Here is a 17,932-nt window from a genome sequence, read left to right as displayed (position 1 = left end):
CGCGCACCTCCCTCGCTCCCCCCCCCCCCCCCCGCCAGGGGCCGTCGCTCAGGCGGGCGGCGGGGCGGGAAGGAGACCGCTGAGCCACGCCCACCACCCTCGCGCCGCTGCGGGGGCGGGCAGGGCCGCTAGGGAGCCAATGGGAAGCGCGCCGAGGCGTGTCCCTGGGGTCCGGGAGTCTATAAAGGGGCGGCGCGGCCGGCGGGAAGGAGTAAGATGGCGGAGTAGGCGCGGGTCGGCGTGGCTTGCGCTCAGCGTGCTGCATCCCCGCGCAGACGGCGGGTGGGTCCCCGTGCGGCAGGCGGTTGCGGTGCGAGGCGGAGCGCGGAAGAGGACAGCGCCGCAGCCGCCATCATGCCCAACATTAAGATCTTCAGCGGGAGCTCGCACCAGGACCTGTCCCAGAAGATCGCCGACCGCCTGGGCCTGGAGCTGGGCAAGGTGGTCACGAAGAAGTTCAGCAACCAGGAGACATGGTGAGGCGGGGGCGGGGCCCGCACTGCAGCTCCCGGCGAGCCGCGGGGCGCCGCCGCGCCGGGGTCCGGGCAGCCGCCGCGCAGGGGCTGCTGGGACTTGTAGTATGAGGCGCGGGGGGGAGGGGGGGGGTCGCGGCGTGGCGGAGGGGCCGGTGGGTGCTTACGGCGGACAGCCTGGCCCCGGGGGCACGGCGGCCGCGCTGAGACCTCCGTGAAGTGCGGGGCGCTCCTGACTGGGCCTTGCTAGGCCGGGGGCCTCCAGCGCATCCTGCCTTTCCCGTGCAGGCAGCAGCCGCGCAGGGCCGCGGCCGGGGCCGGGCTCCCGTGGGCGTCGTTCGGCCAAGGAGCAGCCGTGCAGCACCGCTGGCCCCGCTTCAGCAGCTCCCCGCCCGGAGCACGTTTCTGCGGAGCGCGGCAGGGAGCAGCACGGCGATCGCGGCGCTGGGCTGCGGGTGCTGAGTGAGAGCGAGCGGAACCAACCGGCCGAATGAAGCGTGACACCCCGGAGCGGTGGAGCCCCGGGCGGGTGGGCATTCGTACCGGGAGAAGCCGGGCTGTGGTGCTCCCCGGGGAGCTCCTGGCGGTGAGCCATGTGCTGCCCGGCAGCACAGCCCCGGCGATGCTTCTAGCGGCCTCCGCCGAGACGCCGCTGTCTCCTGTGCGGACCGGGCCGCCCCGCGACGCCGAACCCTGGGCGGCGCGGGGCTCCCGCACCTGGAGGAAAGGGTTCGTGTCACCCGGCTGCTGTGGCAGAGGTTGGAGCGGACAAGTCCCCGGCCGGACCTTGCTCCCACCACCCCAGAAACTCAGAGCTGATAGGAATGCATCTCCCAGGGTTTGATTAGCCTCTTCCATGATTAGTCTAGACTGCGATGACTTGAGGCTCGACAGTTTTCTGTTTAAAATGTAGCTGGTGCCTCAGAACTACTCTGAAGACCGTCAGAGTCTTAAAGGTATTGATAAAATTATTCAGGAAAGATCACAGGCTGGCACCACCTTGCAGTCCATGACACCGTGGCAGTCATGCAGTCTGTGTTCGCCCCAAGCTCTGAAGCCTGAGATTTGTCTTGTTTTCTGTGTCTATGCTTTGTAAGCCTTGCTGCCATCCTACCTGAAGAAGCTAAAAGAAAGGAGAGGCTAAAAATTATTCAGAGCTCTTAAAGCTTGGTTTAGAGAAATGCACTAAGCACAGTAAAATACGAAGAACCTCGAATGATTGCTTGAATCCTCTTCTCTTTTCTGGAGAGAGTATTTTTTTCTGGGACAATCCAGGATGTACATATGATGTAGAATGTTATGTTTCTATTGCATGGGTATTGATTGTAACTGAAAACTTCAAAGGTAGTACAAAGAGCTGTGGAGGATAGTTGTAAAAAGAGTCTGTTTGGTTTACAGTCATTGCCATTGCACCGTTCTCCTAGCTCTTTATTAGCTGCCTAGCCAGCAGGTTCTTGTGTCAGCAGGTAATGTGATTTTAAGACCTACTAGATGTTGTATTTACTCTCATAAACCAATAGCAGATGCTTCCCAGAAAAAGTAAGATTATTTTAACAGAATAGTTCATTGATACTTTTGTACAATAAATATCTTGAATCAGCTTAATATTAGACATTTAGTAAGTGCAGCTGGACATGACACTTGTATGCTAATGTTAATTCAGACATTTACCTAGCAGGAAGATCTCATGCTGGCTGGAATTCTTCATGAGAGGTTGGTGTATGCTGTAAGTCACCGTGCAGTAAAGATGACAGCAGTTTGCTCATGGTTATTGAGCAGTAAGACTATAAATACCTAGCAGTGATCAAAAACATGTTGAAGAAGAGGGGAGGAAGATCAGAGAATGCAGTATGAAAATTATAAATCTACCCTAAGGTGCTCTATTAATGAAGCCATTAGGAGTGGGTTGGGTGATTGTCTGTCTAGTTGTTCTTGAAGTTTGATGTGGCAGCAGTCTGGAGAATGGGTGAGCATCTCCAGTGCAAGAAGAAAAAAAAACCATGGAAGAGCTTTGTCCTCAGTAGAGTGACTTCTGGTTACTTCCAGATGTTCTCTAAACTGAAATGTTGGAAGTACTTAACAGTTAATCCATTCCTACAAAAGGCCTTATGCAGCATTGCCTTGTGTGAAACCTCAAACCTAAGGGCTACTGCTTTCTTTCCAACTCTGCCTCTAGTGCAGGTGTCTTGATACACATGCTGAAACTGGCAGTTTGCTGCTGGCAAACAGGACCTTTGGCTTGTATTCAGTCCCTTCATCAGCAGGGATTAGTGTGCATTACATCCAGTAGCAAATTAACCCCAAAAGCCTTTCCAAAGTGAAATGCTGGATGGCTTCTCTGTTCAAGCCAGTGAATAGCTGTTATGACTAAATCTAATAATCATTTGCAGCATAGCTTCTGATAGAATTTTGGCTCAGCTTTCTCTGCTGACTGGCCATCATCCTTGCTTCCTTTGTACACTGCTGCTTTTAGTGGAGGTGGTGGTACTTCTGGTTCCGGGGGAATGAGGCCTAGTCTGGGGTGTTTACATGTTCAGCTTGTGTTGAGATCAAGAGTACAAGCTGAGTGCTTTTAGCCTTACTGACTGAACCATTAAATTTGATCAGTGAGCAAAGTAAAATAGTTACTGAGCAAATAAGCAACAGCGTTCCTGCTCAACACCCTTGAATATATGACACTCACCCACAGACCCTTGGCAATGCAATTCCTTGGTTGCTCTGCAGGCATATGTAATGATTGTGTTTTAATTTGCATTTGGATACACTGTCCTTTCCTCATCTATCCCCAGTGTGGAAATAGGCGAGAGTGTACGTGGGGAGGATGTCTACATTGTCCAGAGTGGCTGTGGTGAAATCAACGACAATCTGATGGAGCTCCTCATCATGATAAATGCCTGTAAGATTGCCTCAGCCAGCAGAGTCACAGCTGTCATACCCTGCTTCCCTTACGCTCGGCAGGACAAAAAGGACAAGGTAAGGGATGTGGTGAAGCTTTCTGCTGGGAAGATGAATGCACACCTTGAAAGTCCTGACTGCTGGATAGAGATTGGATGAAGTTGAGTATGTACAGGAAGAGATAAAACTTATTTTAATTTCTTTTAAACCTCAGGGCATTGGACTGCAAATTGATCTTTTCGTAAAGATCTAGTTCTTCTTGAAAATACACCAGTTGATGTAAAGATGCAGTGTTAATGAGTACTCCTTTTAGTAACTGCTTATGAATCATTGCCTAGAAATGGAAGACTGACATCTTGATGAAAGAGTTGAACTTGTCTTAAATACTGTTTTTTTCCTATACTAGAGTCGAGCTCCGATCTCTGCCAAGCTGGTTGCAAACATGCTGTCTGTGGCAGGTGCAGATCATATAATCACCATGGACCTGCATGCATCTCAGATTCAGGTAGGAACTAAAATCAGGGAAGTACTTGCTCCAGTCTCAGCCTCTTTACTGCCTTGCAGGCTTTCCAGTGATGTGCTTTTTTGATGGCAGTGATCAGGACTTGGGAATTTGGAACTGGAAGGGATTGTAGAATCAGTCAGAAGAGGATGGGGACATGGGTAACAGGTTCATCTGTAAATGAAATTATAGCTGTTCTTGATCAGACTAAGCATAATGAGTCCTGTGTAAATGAGTGTTGGGCCATACGACTTTATTGCCATGGTCCTTTGAGGAATTTGAGATGGAAGATGGCTTTATCAAGAGTGTTCTTAAATATTAAGTAGAGCTTCTCAGGGAGAAGTGAGCTGTGCTCTGTTTGACATAGTGGCTGGTAGTGCTGCTGCCCTGAGGTTAGCTCTGCCTCCAGGTGTACTGGCACAGCTGCTTGCAAGGGTTCAGTTGACCAGGACAGTGATCTGACAGCTTGCTGCTGACAAGATGGGAAATCCCACTTGTATCTATTCAGTGCTACCTTTCCACATAAGCTGGCTGTGGTTCTCTCCCAAGCTGCTGGTAAATTGAACATTATTCATGGATTTTCCTGTCTTAGTGAACAGAATAGTCTGATGGACTGGCTGAAATCTTGATCAGAGCTGTGTAAGAGAAGTGGCAAGAGCATATAACATGGAGAGGAGGGACAGCAAGCTGTTAAATTATCAGTCTTGTGTCTTTCCACCTTGAGCAAGTGGTCTGAGACCAAGAAACCAGTTCAATGCAACTGAGAGAGGTGTGGCAGAGGGGAGGATATCTATTTTATTGCTGCAAACACTGAATCCAGAAGGGTAAGATATCTACTGCCTGGTGAAGCAGGTGGGCTGGCTGTCATTTTAACAGTTGAAAATGCAGCCATTCGCACTTCAGTATAATTTCTTCCAGTATAATTTGCCCAGAAATACTTTGTCCAGGTGGAAAAAACCTATGGGGGCACAGCTGAGAAGACTTTCAGAAAGATCATGAAATAGAAGGACAGAGCCCAAGGGGGTATGCCTCTTCCATAAGAGGCTTGGAGTTGTGATGTGTGCCATAGTGTTGACCTTTCACCAGCAGCAATGGTGAGATTCAGTTGAATAATTTGGTTTTTGTATATAAGCTTTCAGCATCTGGCTTGTTTCAGCCTGGTTCTTCTAGTTGCTGAGCACAGGAGGAGTGATGGTAGAAGGATCTGTTACCCCTTTGTCTTGGAGCATTCCTCTAGAGTAGCTGCTCCCCCCCCCCCCCCCCCCCCCCGCCTATTATTCCCTGTCCAGTATTAACTCCTGGCTTTTAGTGACCTTTGAGGTTTACCTTGGAGGAGTCTGCTGGGTCAGTGTGAAGTTGTGGAACCAGCTGTATTAGTTTAAAAACAAATGTTACTCAAGCCTTTTTCATAGGTTTCCTGTAGATGCAAACAGTGTAGGTAATGAGCTGTAAAGATTGACTTTGTGAACAGGCAGTAGCTGCTCGGAAAATGAGTGTGTTTGGTTTTCTGCACCCCCTTAGTATAGAACTAGTTCCATGTTGTGAAGGTGTCAGATGTAAAGTGTTATTTATGCTGCTAAACTATTTCTGGCTCTGAAGACTTCTTACATTACTGTTCTGTGTATCCCAAAGGCTACTGCCCTTGCATTAAGGGAAGTGGAAGGGAAAGCTGTGGAAAGGCAGTGGCTGCATGCCTGATCATATAGAAGGCTCCTTCCAGCTGTTTGAAATGTGACCTTCAGCTACATTTGTTCCTGTCATCTTCCTTGCAGGGTTTTTTTGATATCCCTGTTGATAACTTATATGCCGAGCCTGCTGTACTGAAATGGATCAAAGAGAATATTGCAGAGTGGAAGAACTGCACCATTGTTTCACCAGATGCTGGTGGAGCCAAGAGGTAAGCTGTCAGACAGTGAACTTGAGGTGCTGCTTCCATATCTGCTTGAATTCCTGAGAATGCTTGTGACCTTATTCTTAAGACATATTCCCTCTGCCGGCCTACCTTCTGAAGGTAAGACAGTCTGTGGCAACTAGTGAAAAGTGGTCAGGTGTTCTTCATAGGAAATGTTTAGAGGGTTTCTTGGGCTACATGGAGAATTAAATAGCTTCTAGAATCACAGCTGCATAGGTAGGAATTGCACAATTACTGCATCACTTGGACTAAAACAATTTTTTTAAGAAGGTTAATTGTTCAGGTTGAAGGAGGGAATCATGTAGCTCATGACAAGGTGACTGCTACTGGTTAATGATATGTTTTTATCCAGGCTGTTTTCTTTGCAGTATTAAGCTTAGTCTACTGAGGCATTTTCTTACTTTACTCTTGATTTGAATATCTAGCTGAGACTTAAACTTGCTGCTACTCTTCCTCTTCCCTGAGAGCAAGGAATATAGATGGTCCCTTTCCAAAAAGCAGCATAAGTTATAGCACGTTTCTACTTAGATAGTCTGACTCTAAGTAGTCTTTCTTAGACTCTAAAATCTCCCATCTTTCTGCAGATAAACATGCTAGCTTGTGGGCAGTTCAGAATGTTCTCAGGTGCTTGTAAGGAGAAACTAGGCTGTTCCTTGAGTCTTTGTAAGGGCCACATGTGAACGCAAAGGGATGCAGATGTATTCATAATCCAGGATTGTCATGCCAAAATGTTGGTGTGTGCTGACCTGATTCACGTACTTCAGAGTGTTTTAAGCTACAAACTGCCAAGAGATAGTACCACTGTAGGTCTTCAGTAGCTTTGTTGTGGCCTGTGTATTGGACAAGACCTTTTGTCTATTCAGCTACTTCTGTAGCTTGTTGCATAATGCAGTATATGAAATGCTAAGTCAGCCAGCTCAGTCATCTGAGTCCTGAAAAAAACTTTTCAAAAGCCACTTAAACTAAAATGTGTTGATCCTAGCTGGTGCAATATTTTATGGAGATACTGCAGGACTAAATACTTTAGTAGAATTTAGTACAGTTCAGTGTAACAATCTTGTGTAGGACTCCCAGGGTGATGAGTCTGGTCTACTGGGGCTAGGAGTTTACTCATCTCAAGTGTAGAATTTCTTAGGGGCATGTGTATTTTTCCTTCTCGCTGTTTATGCTTTTAAGCTCTTTACTGTTCATCGGTATCAATACATAAAGTTTAGGTCCCTTTAGTAAGGTTGTTCTGTGGTGACTTTAACCAAAGTAAATGTGGAGTGGTGGACTTGCATTTCTTGGATGTGTACTCCTGTCAGTGTCCTTGTGCCAGCACTTGTATGCTAATGAATGCTTATATGAGTGCAAGTAGACCCTTGTCGTAGCTCAACTTAAGCCTTTCCAGTGTAGTGTGATAAAGATGACAACTTTCCAAGCATTCTAATGACTTCAGATTTGCTAAACTTGCTGGTTAAAGTTTGTTTTGAGCTTTATATGCAAATTAATTTACAGCGGTTGGGATTAAAGGCTGTTTTATCTTAATTTAGTTGCTGTCATCAGGAGAGATTAGATTGGAGATTGCAGTTTAACTGCTTGAAGGGAAACTAAGGTGGCAGAGTGTCTTCTGTTAATTGCTTGGGAGCAGTAATGTGTGGTTGACAGCTTCTCTTGTTGCAGTGGCAGTTTGTGCTTAATAGTTTTAAAAGAGAGTCATTTGAAGCTGATGTGTGGAGTTAAGTGTTGTTTGGAAACTTCTCTCTTCAGAGTCACCTCCATTGCAGATCGATTGAATGTGGACTTTGCCCTCATTCACAAGGAGCGCAAGAAGGCCAATGAGGTGGATCGTATGGTGCTGGTGGGTGATGTGAAGGACAGAGTGGCCATTCTGGTAGATGATATGGCAGACACGTGTGGTACCATCTGTCACGCTGCGGACAAGTGAGTAGGGCTGACTGATTCTTTCCTAAATCAGAAACCTATTGTTAGTGAGCACTGTGTAATGAGTTAATCAGATTCTTTGTGTTTCAAGTTTCACAAAGTAACATACAGTTTCTTGATTTTTCTATCTCATGTCATACCGACTAAGTAAAAAACCTAAAGTTCTCACAGTGGGAATAGCTAGAAGACCATAGTATGTCTTTTTTCATTTGAAAAACGCACATGTTGGAAGTATGTCTTCCATCACTGACTATGCTAGGTAGAACTAAGAGCTGTCTGGTCCATCACCTTAAGGTCATACATCTGACTTTCTGCAAGGAGTAAGCTTTTCAAGCTGCCTACACTAGAAACACCAGTGTATGCAACACTCAGTATTAAATATCTGCTAACTTGTGTTAGCAAAAATCATGCAAGGTGATTTGTATGGTCTAGTCCAAATGTCCCAGGGCTAAGAACAATATTTTTTTCAATGTATACTTTGCTGTGGTGTATTTTATGGTACTTGTTAAACTGTTTTCTTCCCCCAAATCAATAGTGGGCTGGAGGGGAGAATCAAAGGTAGCCCGTCCGCTAAGCATACAGCATTGTCTCCTTTCATGCTTACCATGTGCACTGCAAAAATGTCAGTTTGATACTTGCTAAGAATTTCTCATCCTTCTCCTTTTTCCTTGCCTTGTAGGCTTGTGTCAGCTGGAGCCACCAAAGTTTATGCCATCTTAACTCATGGGATCTTTTCTGGGCCAGCAATTTCTCGGATCAACAATGCCTGTTTTGAGGCAGTTGTAGTCACAAACACAATACCCCAGGAGGACAAGATGAAGCAGTGCCCTAAGATCCAGGTGAGCATCCACTTTCTCTCCTGTCTCTCCTGAGGGGCAGTAGCACTTGTCTGTCCTTCTGTTGGTGGGAAAACTCCATAGTACTGTCTAGTGCTTCCAGCAGTTTCATTGGTACTGGAATCAGTGGTGATGTTGACGAGTTCTCTTGTTCCTATTGCTGTAGGATAACAAACCTGTTACACTGATAAAATGCAGCTTCTAATCCATCTTATCTTAAATGGTTCATTTAAGGAAATTTTTTTCAGGGGTTTTACCTAGATCAGATCACTGATCTAATGGAGCCACGATGTAAGCAAGCAGTTTTATCTGTATGCTTTGGAGGAGTGATATGCTGATGACATGTAATACTGATGCAGAAGCAGATAGGTACTTCATAGAAGTTGCTAATGCCAGCTTCAGTTGTGTATCTATCACCTAATGCCCAGCCCTTTAAGCAGAGTGTCCCTTCCTTTTGTGAAGCAAAGTAGGCCTTGCCTGGGGAAGGTGAATGCTTCATGTCTGGTCATAGCAGCAGTGCAGGTGAGCTGGAGGAGGAGTGCAGTCTTATCCCACAGATGTGTCTTGCTGGTTTGACTAAGAGCACTTGGCACAGCTCCACAGTACAATGTTCAGATACTTGCCAAAGATAAACAAAAACACTTTGCCATCCGTATGAAAGCTAAAAGCTGGTCTCTTGATGCTCAGTCTGTCTCGGGTTTTCCATTTAGGGAAAGTACTGTGGTATTTTGTTGCCCAAGCTGAGACTGACTTTCCTGGAAGAAAAAAATTGGCTGTTCAACTTGAGCTAGGCAGAACTTGAGAATTTCCTGTGTTGATGAAAAGCTGGAAGTTGCAGCTTTACCTGAGCATTCAAGCATAATAGGTCCATCAGAAACTTCAGATATTGCTATAGCATATACACAGCCAAGGACATCTGAAATACTAACTTCACAGCATAGACATGTGGGGACAGGTATTTGGAGAAGTTCTGAAAAGTGAATGGTGCTGCTAAAACTCTGCTAGTACTGTTGTAAGTGTAGCAGATTCCCCAGTACTGGGGCTTTGGTGAAAAGGAAGCTCAACTGGTTGAAGCTGCAGTGAATCTTAAGCTGCTGTTGGAAGTGAGTTATAAGCTGATTGCAGACTGCCATTGGGTTGCATTTTCTTGACACTAACTGCTGGATTGTATCCCTGCAGCTGAGCACATCTAAAAGATGTCTGATGCTTCAACTTCTTTCCAAGCTCCACGCTATAGTTAATGTAGGCAAAATGTTAAACTGGTAATCAGTATGTAAATAGTAGCCAAAGATTGCAGTGGAGTAGTTTTTCAGGCTCTCACTTAACACCTCACTCTTTTACACTAACATCTGATGTTCAGTGTTGAGAAATACGGAACTAAAGCATTTGTAATAAATCTCATGTTCTGTCTGCTCTGCAGCTCTGAAGTTTTTTCTTTCCTTCCTTAGAAGACAAACTATATGGAAGAAAGAAAATGTTAAACATGCGTTTCACTTAGTTTCCTTAACACAGCATGAACATGGTGCATCTTACTGAGACTGCATATATTGAAGTGCTTTGGCTGCTGAGGTTCAGAGCGAGAGATTATAAAGATTTAATTTTCCCTCCTGTTAGCTGGATTACCCCGCCAGGGGGAGCCGGCTCGGTGACTGGGAGCTAAGTTGCAGCACAGTAGTTTCATCTTTCTTAGCCTGCTGGCAGTGATGGTAAGGCCTCATGACTCAAGGGAAGGAATGTGATCTTGATTTAGACTCCCCTAACTTCTCTGCAACTTACACAAAGTAAGAAAAATAGTCCTAAGGTAAACAGACTGAGCTTAGGGAGTCTCAGCAAAGAAAGGTGACTAGACTGTCATCCTGACAAATATCGACAGTGAAATAGTTCTTGTAGTGCTATATGTAGAATTTCTTCAGAATTATACATAATTAAATCCCAGTCCTGTTCAGAAGTCATTTGTCTGCATCTTACATGTTATAAATTTGGGTGATGAGTTTACTTAAGTTCTTTCTAACTTAACCAGCTGTTCTTCCAGGCTTGATGTCTTTTCTCAGTGATGCTGATGCATCTTTCTTCCCCTCCAGGTGATTGACATCTCAATGATCCTTGCGGAGGCCATCAGGAGGACTCATAATGGGGAATCTGTCTCCTACCTATTCAGCCATGTCCCTTTATAACAACAGATGCCAGCTGCTGCTTGTATGGCTTTTTTTAAAACCAAAAGTTGTTCAGCGTGTTGTAAAGTTCAGTAGAAGACTCTGCTTGTTCCAGTGCAGTTCTCCACAGCTCCTCCTGCTTAAGGCAGGCTTCCTGCCTCTGATCCCAACACTGGGAGGCTGGGGAGGGGCAGCTCATCTGTCACACTCCAGCTCCACCAGCAGCCCTGTTTATTGGGACTCATCAGTAGTATTGACTCAATTCTGCAGATCTGTGGAGAGCAGGACTGACACATGGCTAATTGCCACAATTATTTTAAGGGGGTGGGGAGGGAGAGGATTTTTCTGTGGGCAGGGTTAGGTGATCTGGCATGCACATCCTAAATTGTTTGGGAAGTAGAGCTCCCTAGGTCATGTTGATATGGATCTACAGCAAGAGCCTGAGAGACTGCTGGCTGTCTTACCAGTGCATACCTGACAAGCCCCTGAAGAGTGATGGGGAAGGCTTATATCTTGCCCAAGCTTGACCTGGGGGACACTTGGGAGGTGGGTCTGCTACAGCTTCTTCCCATGAAAGGAGATCAGCGTAGCTTGCAAACTTGAATTCATCTTAATGAAATTAAATGCCCTTTAGCATGCTACACAGCAAAGTGAAGGTGAGAGCATAGTCTGTGCAGTACTGCCTTGCTGTGTTCACTTGGTGGTGAAGGTGCATCCTAGACAAGCATTCCTCTCCCTCTTGTGTAGAGGACTCATGGTGGGTATAAATGCTTTAGTTTCTAGGGTAGGGCTAAAACCAGTTTCTCAATTTCACAGCTTACTGTTAGCCTTGATAGCAGTTAGAGGTCTGCTGTCATGTACTATAGCTGCACCTTGACTTGCTGTACAAATCCATGATCCTTTTTTTGCTAGTACACTAGTAAACTGAGCCTCTTTATCCCATAGTAGCTTGGTTGTTGCATCTAGTAAGTGCCTGTTCGGATGCTGGGGTGACTTAATATGCAACAGCTTTGTGTCCAGCTGTCTTAACCTCTCATTGCCTGCAATCCTGTTGTCCTGTAAGTTACTAACACATTCTGATTGCTTGTCGTGGTCGCTGTCTGCTTTGCCTTGAAAGTGTTGCTCCTTGCAAAAGATCTTAAACCAAGGAGCACAGGAGGTTACAGGACTACAAAACCTGAAGAAGTCATTGGAGTGGGTTTGATGCTGCTAATGAGTGCTTATGGCAATGGGTTAAAGAGGCTGGTGATACGTAGTACTGGAAAAACTGTATATGTAAGACCAACCTGACAGGCAGCAAAGTGCCTGAAAGAAAAATACCAAAACTAGAGCTGACTGAGGCTCCTGGATGTAATAAGTGTCATCTGAAACTTGAATACTTAGTAACTGTACCAGACAATCATAAGGTAAACTCTTAAGTCTCTCCTGGACTCTTACGGCGTTATAGACCAAGCTGGTTTATGCTCTGGTTTCTATAAGCACTCCTCTATTATTTGTTTTTGAGCTGGAGGAAGGGAAAAAGGGAAAAGAAGGAACTTGAAATTACTCTACTAGAGTAACCAGCATGGCTTTGAGAGGCTAGGGGCTGGGGATGTAAGTGGAAATAACTGAAAAACTTGGTTAAGATATAGGGAAGTACTTCTTTAGTTGTGCCTTTTACTGAAGACTTCTCTCCCTTCCTAGAACTCCTGTCCTGTGGCAATGTTAACAATTCTATTAGTGTAGGGTTTTTCTTTTTGTATAAGAATTGATGCTTGTCTGGAAAGTGTCTCTCTTGCTTCTTTGCTTTGCATCCTGCACTGAGCTCTACTGAGAGCCCGATTCCTGCCTCCTGTGTCGGAGCCTCTGCTGCTGCACTGCCAGTGCCCTGAAAGCCAAGAGCCAGGACATCAGAGCAGCGTGTGAGGATTTTCAGCAGCATTTCTGTTTAAACTTAAGACCTGATGAAGGAATTAAACTTTTATTTAAAAACCATGGCCTGTGCCTATAAATGCTTCTAAAAACCTTACAAAGGCGATGCACATCTTCTGACTTAGGTCATTTGCAAGGTAGATAATGGAGTAATGTTACTTGGAAGGGACCTTGGAAGGTTATCTAGTTTTACCCTCTTGCAGCAGTGCTGACTGTGAGGTTCAGCTTGGCTGTGTTGACATTGCATGGAAGAAAAAGCTTGGGACCAAGCTACTTCTCTTAGTAGATAGTGGCTTTTGTCTGGACCTGATTTCCTAGACTTGTTAGAGGTGGTAATGCAGTTTCTCTTGTACTGTTCAGTTACGTGTCTGAGCAGATCTGTTCACATAATGTTCAGGTAGGGGAAAACCTGAATACTTTAGCAAGTACAAACGAAGAATTGCTAAGTGTCTTGCATAAAGCTAATGATCAGAGGCAGCAGGATTATGTCCCGAGAAGCGCTTGTTCTAACTAAACCATGATCTTTCTTCCTTGTGTGTTGTCAACTGTGAAAGGATAAATGAAGTCAGAAGGATGAGATGGCAGGTCTAAAGAAAGGTCTTTGGCCTTACAATAGAATTCAAGGCCTAGACTGAATATTGCTTCAGGGAACACAACCATGGCCTAAGGTAGACTTCTGCTGAGGATCGCTACTGTCATTCATCTGTTAAAACATTTTTCAGTACTGGTCAATGAATAAGTGAGCTCTACCTTTTTTTTCCTTCCAATAGCAGGGGCATGATGTAGCAGACTTCACCTTCCTTAGAGGAGAAACAACACAAGCTTAACAGTCAAAAATTTGTACAAAGGTCACCATTGCTATTGGTGTGTATATACTGTCGTCTTAGTTACTTCCGTAAAACCTTGGGGGTTGGAGTGGGGGAGGGCACAAACTTAAAATGCTGTATGACAGCACGGTAGGTCTTAAAAGGGTGGGTGATACACAGGGTATGAGAACTATCCCAAGGAGGTAAAGCTCCTCTGCTCTGGAAACCTTCAGATCAGAAGGGCTGAACACGTTACCAAAGTTCCTTCCCTAAATTAAAAAAAAACAAACCACAAAACAAACTTTATAATTACTAAACCCATTTGTAGGTGGGTTGTGACTGACTGAGTAGAGTGACTGTTGTGCTGTTAGAGTGAGTATGGCTGCCTTTAGCATGTGCATGTAGTATAATTAAAACACTCTTTTCCCTGTTGAGGACAGTCATGGATGTAGTACAGGCAGCTGTGGGAAGGGTCTCCCTTCACTGCAGTGTAGCCTGGGAGGGAACCAGCCCCTGAGATGTGAAAGGCAGAAAGCCAAGTTCCTCCAAGTTCAGGAGTGATGCTGGGATGCTCATCCCTTAGCCCAGACAAGTTCAGCTCCAGCAGCATCAACTATGCTGTGAAGCACTTGTACTGTCTTAAGCTACTTGCTGTAGTGGAGGTGATTATCCTGGAGAGCTGCTGGCGTGACTACAGAGCATGCAGGGTGCTTTTGAGGTGAATTGTGTGGTGTCTTTCCAGGCTTTCTTCACAGTCGCTGAAGAAATGCCACAGAAAGCAAGTCATTACTTCCCCAGGAGAAAATCCCAAGAGTAATTTGCTGTGCTTTTGTAGTTGGAGAGCTGGAAGAGCAGGACAGAGCTACAGCAGCTTGCTGTGCCACAGACACAGCTTGAGCATGGCTGCAGGTGTGCAGATGCTGATATTGGTGTCAGTAGCTGTCTTCAGTCTGCTGCCTGCTGTAAAAGCAGCATCAGAAGGGAACACATAAAATCATAGAATGGTTTGGGTTGGAAGGGACCTTAAAGATCATCCAGTTCCAAACTGCCTGCTATGGGCAGGGACACCTTCCACTATACCAGGTTGCCCAAAGCCTCATCCAACCTGGCCTTGAACACTTCTAGGGATGGGGCATCCACAACTCTTCTGAGCAACCTGTTCCAGTGCCTCACCACCCTCATTGTAAAAAATTTCTTCCTTAGATCTAATCTAAATCTGCCCTCTTTCAGTTTAAATTCATTGCCCCTTGTCCTTTCACTACACGCCCTTATAAAAGCTTCTTGTAGGCCCCCTTTAGACTGCTATAAGGTCTCCCCAGAACCTTCTCTTCTCCAGGTCGAACCTCAACTGTCTCCCAATATGCAGGACTTGTCCACTGTTTGGAGCAAGACAAGACACATCTCAAATTGCTGTCACTGCTTCTCCCTGTGCTTTGCTAGTGTACAGATGATTTCTCATCTCCTGGAATCAGTGTTTCTGGGATCTAGAGAAAGCAGCAGCTGGTTTTGGGCAGTGGGAAAGTAGTAAGGGTTAACTAACAGAAAGCCCTTCTCTAAACTACAAGGAGCAGCAAAATCCACGGGAGGAATGTGTAAGACCCAACAGCCTGAGTGTGCTGGCTGCCTTCCTGCGGCTCTGCTCCCACCCCGGTGGAAGGAATTGGTCGTGGCAGGAGGCTGGGGTTAAAAATGAGCAGGAAAAAGTGAACTGTGGCCCTGCAGAATAGGAGGTCCAGCTCACAGCCAGGCAGTGGTGGCTGAAGGGGGCTCAGGTTATGGCTGGCTGCGGTGGTTCCCTGCCAGTCCCTGCAGGCAGAAGGGTGAGTAGGCAGGAGGCTGAAAAAACCTCTCCGATCAGATGCGGAAAACCTGCTGCCTCCTTCTTCCTGTAGAAGAGAATAAAGCATTCCTGGAAATGGCCATCAGCGAGGCTGTATCTGTGCCCTGACAGCCTTGTTCTGTGGGAGATTTAAAACCCATCTAAAATGGCTGGCAGTTGTTCTCTTCTATTTCAGGTCAGGGCTGTTTTTGCTTTCCCACTATCTATTGATGTCTCAGTTCTTTTGTTATAAATTATTGAAAGCAGAAATACCAAAACATGAGAAAGAAGCGGGTTGTGCAGTTACAGGAGGCTTTGCAAATTTGTCAGGTGAAAAAGCTCTTGCTGGGATATAAGCTGCTTCTTCTTTGTGCAAGATGGCTTTCAAAAGCTCCCCAGCAGCAGCCCCTCACCTTGCAGCTGGAAGTGCAGAGGGTTGGCTTTAAAGCTGCTCTGGCTGTGGTTTTGAGAAGTGTGGCAGTGCCCGCATGGCCAAGGCTGACTCGGGGAAGGGGGAGCTCCCCTGCCTGTGCATCCACCATGGGGCCTTTGTGCCTAGGTGGACCCTGGGGTTTGCAAAGCGCTGCAGCATCAAGGAGATGCAACACATCGCACTGGGGCTGCACCTTGGCTGGGCTGGGTGCAGCTGATGCTGGAGAACGGGGACCAGGTCCTCTCGCACTCATTGCCTGCTGGGGACAAAAGCTACAGCAGACAGTGCAGCATCTGCAAAGAAGTGCGTGGAGAACAGGCAGGGAAAGAGGGGGAAGCTGGGGGGGAAGGTGGGCGCAGCTGGAGTGTAAACACATGGTAAAACACTCGTCTGACTCTTCGCATGAAGGCAAAAAAGATTTCCTGCTTTTGTTTCGAGACCGACTGGGGTTTTTGTTTCCTTTTAGCTGTGCAGGAAAAGTGAGCCCTTTCTCAGCTCGGAGTGGGCTTTGTGATGCAGGTTCTGCAGGAGGGTGAGTTTGAAGGATGCTTGTGAGGGCAGCCCACCCTGGGCTTGCTGCCCCTGGCTGTGTGGCACCCTCCAAACTTGGCCCTGCTGAGGGGGCTGCAGCACCACATCAAAGCTGCTCTGGGAGCAGCCTGGCCTAGGTCTTCGCCTGCAGCCTCTTCCTCTCCCCCCTGGGGGATGGCTGTTTGCCATCCAGACTTCTCTCAGAGCAGTGACCACATCTTAGGTCCTGGCCTTAGATGTTGGCCATTGTCTTTTCTGCGTACACCAACCATTGGCATTTCTTTAGTTCAGAGCCTGCTTGCCGGCTGGAGCTGGAAGGTGCCTGTATCCTCAGGGCTCGCTGCAAAGGGCCACCACCAGCCAAGACCTGCTGTCACTGGGGAGCACCAAGCCCCTCTCCCAAGACAACAGTCTTCTAGCTAAAAAACACAAAACAAATGTTTCCTCAGGCTTGGTGGAGATTTTTTCTGCAAAATCTCCAATAAACCTGGAGAGAAACCCAAAGGCTGGCAGGCCGGGAGGAGGTGGAGGCTAGTGTGAGAGTTGCTCCAGTTCAACTGCTGCCCCTGGTGCTCTACAGCGGATTCCTGCTCGCTGTGACACTATAGTCTGCAGAAGAGTTTTGGCAAGCCTGCCATGGGGGTCAGGGTGGGGTTTTTTTCCTCCTCATTCCCTTCAGCACCTACAGGACTCTACTGCAGGGCCTGCCAGGCATCCTGGCCTTCCAGTCACTCCCTATCTGGTAGCTGGTGTGTAGGTGCCCCCTGGTCTGCTGCTACCCTCCCGGGTCCCCAGCCCAGCTGGGAACACATAGGCTGCCTGCACTTACACTCGGCCTTTTTCCCAAAAAAAGTATTTTTTATCATGTGCGCTCCAGGCTTTCTACACCCTATTGTCTTGCTACAGCTAAGTGAGAGCCTTTGCCCACAAGTGTCATCTGCTCCTTGCCCACCTGCACTACTGCTTCAGTGCCCAGATCTGCCAGGAAGTGCTGTGGCTGGAGCCAGAGCAGCTGTGGGTCGAGCTGAGGCATCTCCCACAGCTGTGAGAATACGGTGCTGGTTTTATGCCAAGGAAGAGTTGTGCTTCAGCAGGGTGAGCGGGTAGTGCATCCCTGGGCACGTGTGTGCAGCGTGGCTGCCCCGGGGCACCTGCTTCTGGGGGGGCTTGGGGCCGGGACAGGGGCCCCGGGGACACCCAGCGCCTTGAGGACCGCGCTGCCGCCCCTCGGCTGTCGCCGGGGCGGGGAGGACGGGGCCGGGCACGCGCGCACACGTGCTGTGCAGTGCGTACTCTGTGTGCCCATGCAGTGCGCGTGCCGCGGTGCGTGCAAGGCACGGTGCGATTCGGGAGCACGCGGGCGGCGGCTGGCGCGCGCAGGGGCGGCCGTATGCGAAGGCTGCACGGCGGAGTGTGAGCGCGCGGGGCGCAGCGGGAGCCGTGTCCGCGGCGCCCTACAACGGGTGACACACCGGGTGACACACCGCCTCACACTCAGTCACGCGCCGCGCAGATCCCCGCTCCCCGACGTGCGCGATCCCGCGCAGCGGCGCGCCCCCGCCGCGGGGCAGCGCGGGACCGGCAGTTCTTCCGGCGGCCGCGGCAGCCGGCGGGCGGACTGCGCTTCCCAGCAGGCTCCGCGGGCGGCGGCAGGCAATGGGCGCGCCGACGGGGCGGGGCCGGGCTATATAAGGGGTCGTCCGGCGGTGCGCGCTGTAGCCGCACCTAGGAGCGGAGC

General features: G+C 47.9%; 1 protein-coding gene across 3 annotated transcripts; it reads left to right on the top strand.

Annotated features, from left to right (window-relative positions):
* Nucleotides 1–270: 270 nt before the first annotated feature.
* On the top strand, nt 271–12,668 carry PRPS1 (phosphoribosyl pyrophosphate synthetase 1). 3 transcript variants are annotated; one of them, XM_086619446.1, is made up of 7 exons: nt 271–476; nt 3,263–3,446; nt 3,775–3,873; nt 5,643–5,767; nt 7,532–7,705; nt 8,385–8,544; nt 10,623–12,668. In XM_086619446.1, exons 1-7 carry the CDS (start codon nt 355–357, stop codon nt 10,713–10,715), a joined length of 957 nt encoding a protein of 318 aa, XP_086475572.1. In that variant the 5' UTR covers nt 271–354; the 3' UTR covers nt 10,716–12,668. The 3 variants fall into 3 exon arrangements, with proteins under 3 accessions (XP_086475572.1, XP_086475571.1, XP_086475570.1); XM_086619445.1 differs by having other exon boundaries at nt 317–476; nt 3,263–3,455; XM_086619444.1 differs by having other exon boundaries at nt 317–476; nt 3,263–3,458.
* Nucleotides 12,669–17,932: the final 5,264 nt, after the last annotated feature.

This window comes from Tauraco erythrolophus, chromosome 13, assembly GCF_009769465.1.
Source record: "Tauraco erythrolophus isolate bTauEry1 chromosome 13, bTauEry1.pri, whole genome shotgun sequence".
NCBI lineage: Eukaryota > Metazoa > Chordata > Aves > Musophagiformes > Musophagidae > Tauraco > Tauraco erythrolophus.
Note: the sequence above shows the minus strand (reverse complement) of the source record. Positions and strands in the feature narration are given on the sequence as shown.

Excerpts from the sequence above, each read along its gene's own strand:
- PRPS1 (XM_086619444.1), top strand. The coding sequence starts at position 355 with ATGCCCAACATTAAGATCTTCAGCGGGAGCTCGCACCAGGACCTGTCC. Across the intron at positions 477-3,262 it reads TTCAGCAACCAGGAGACATG|TGTGGAAATAGGCGAGAGTG; the intron begins GTGAGGCGGGGG and ends ATCTATCCCCAG. Across the intron at positions 3,874-5,642 it reads TGCATGCATCTCAGATTCAG|GGTTTTTTTGATATCCCTGT; the intron begins GTAGGAACTAAA and ends TCTTCCTTGCAG.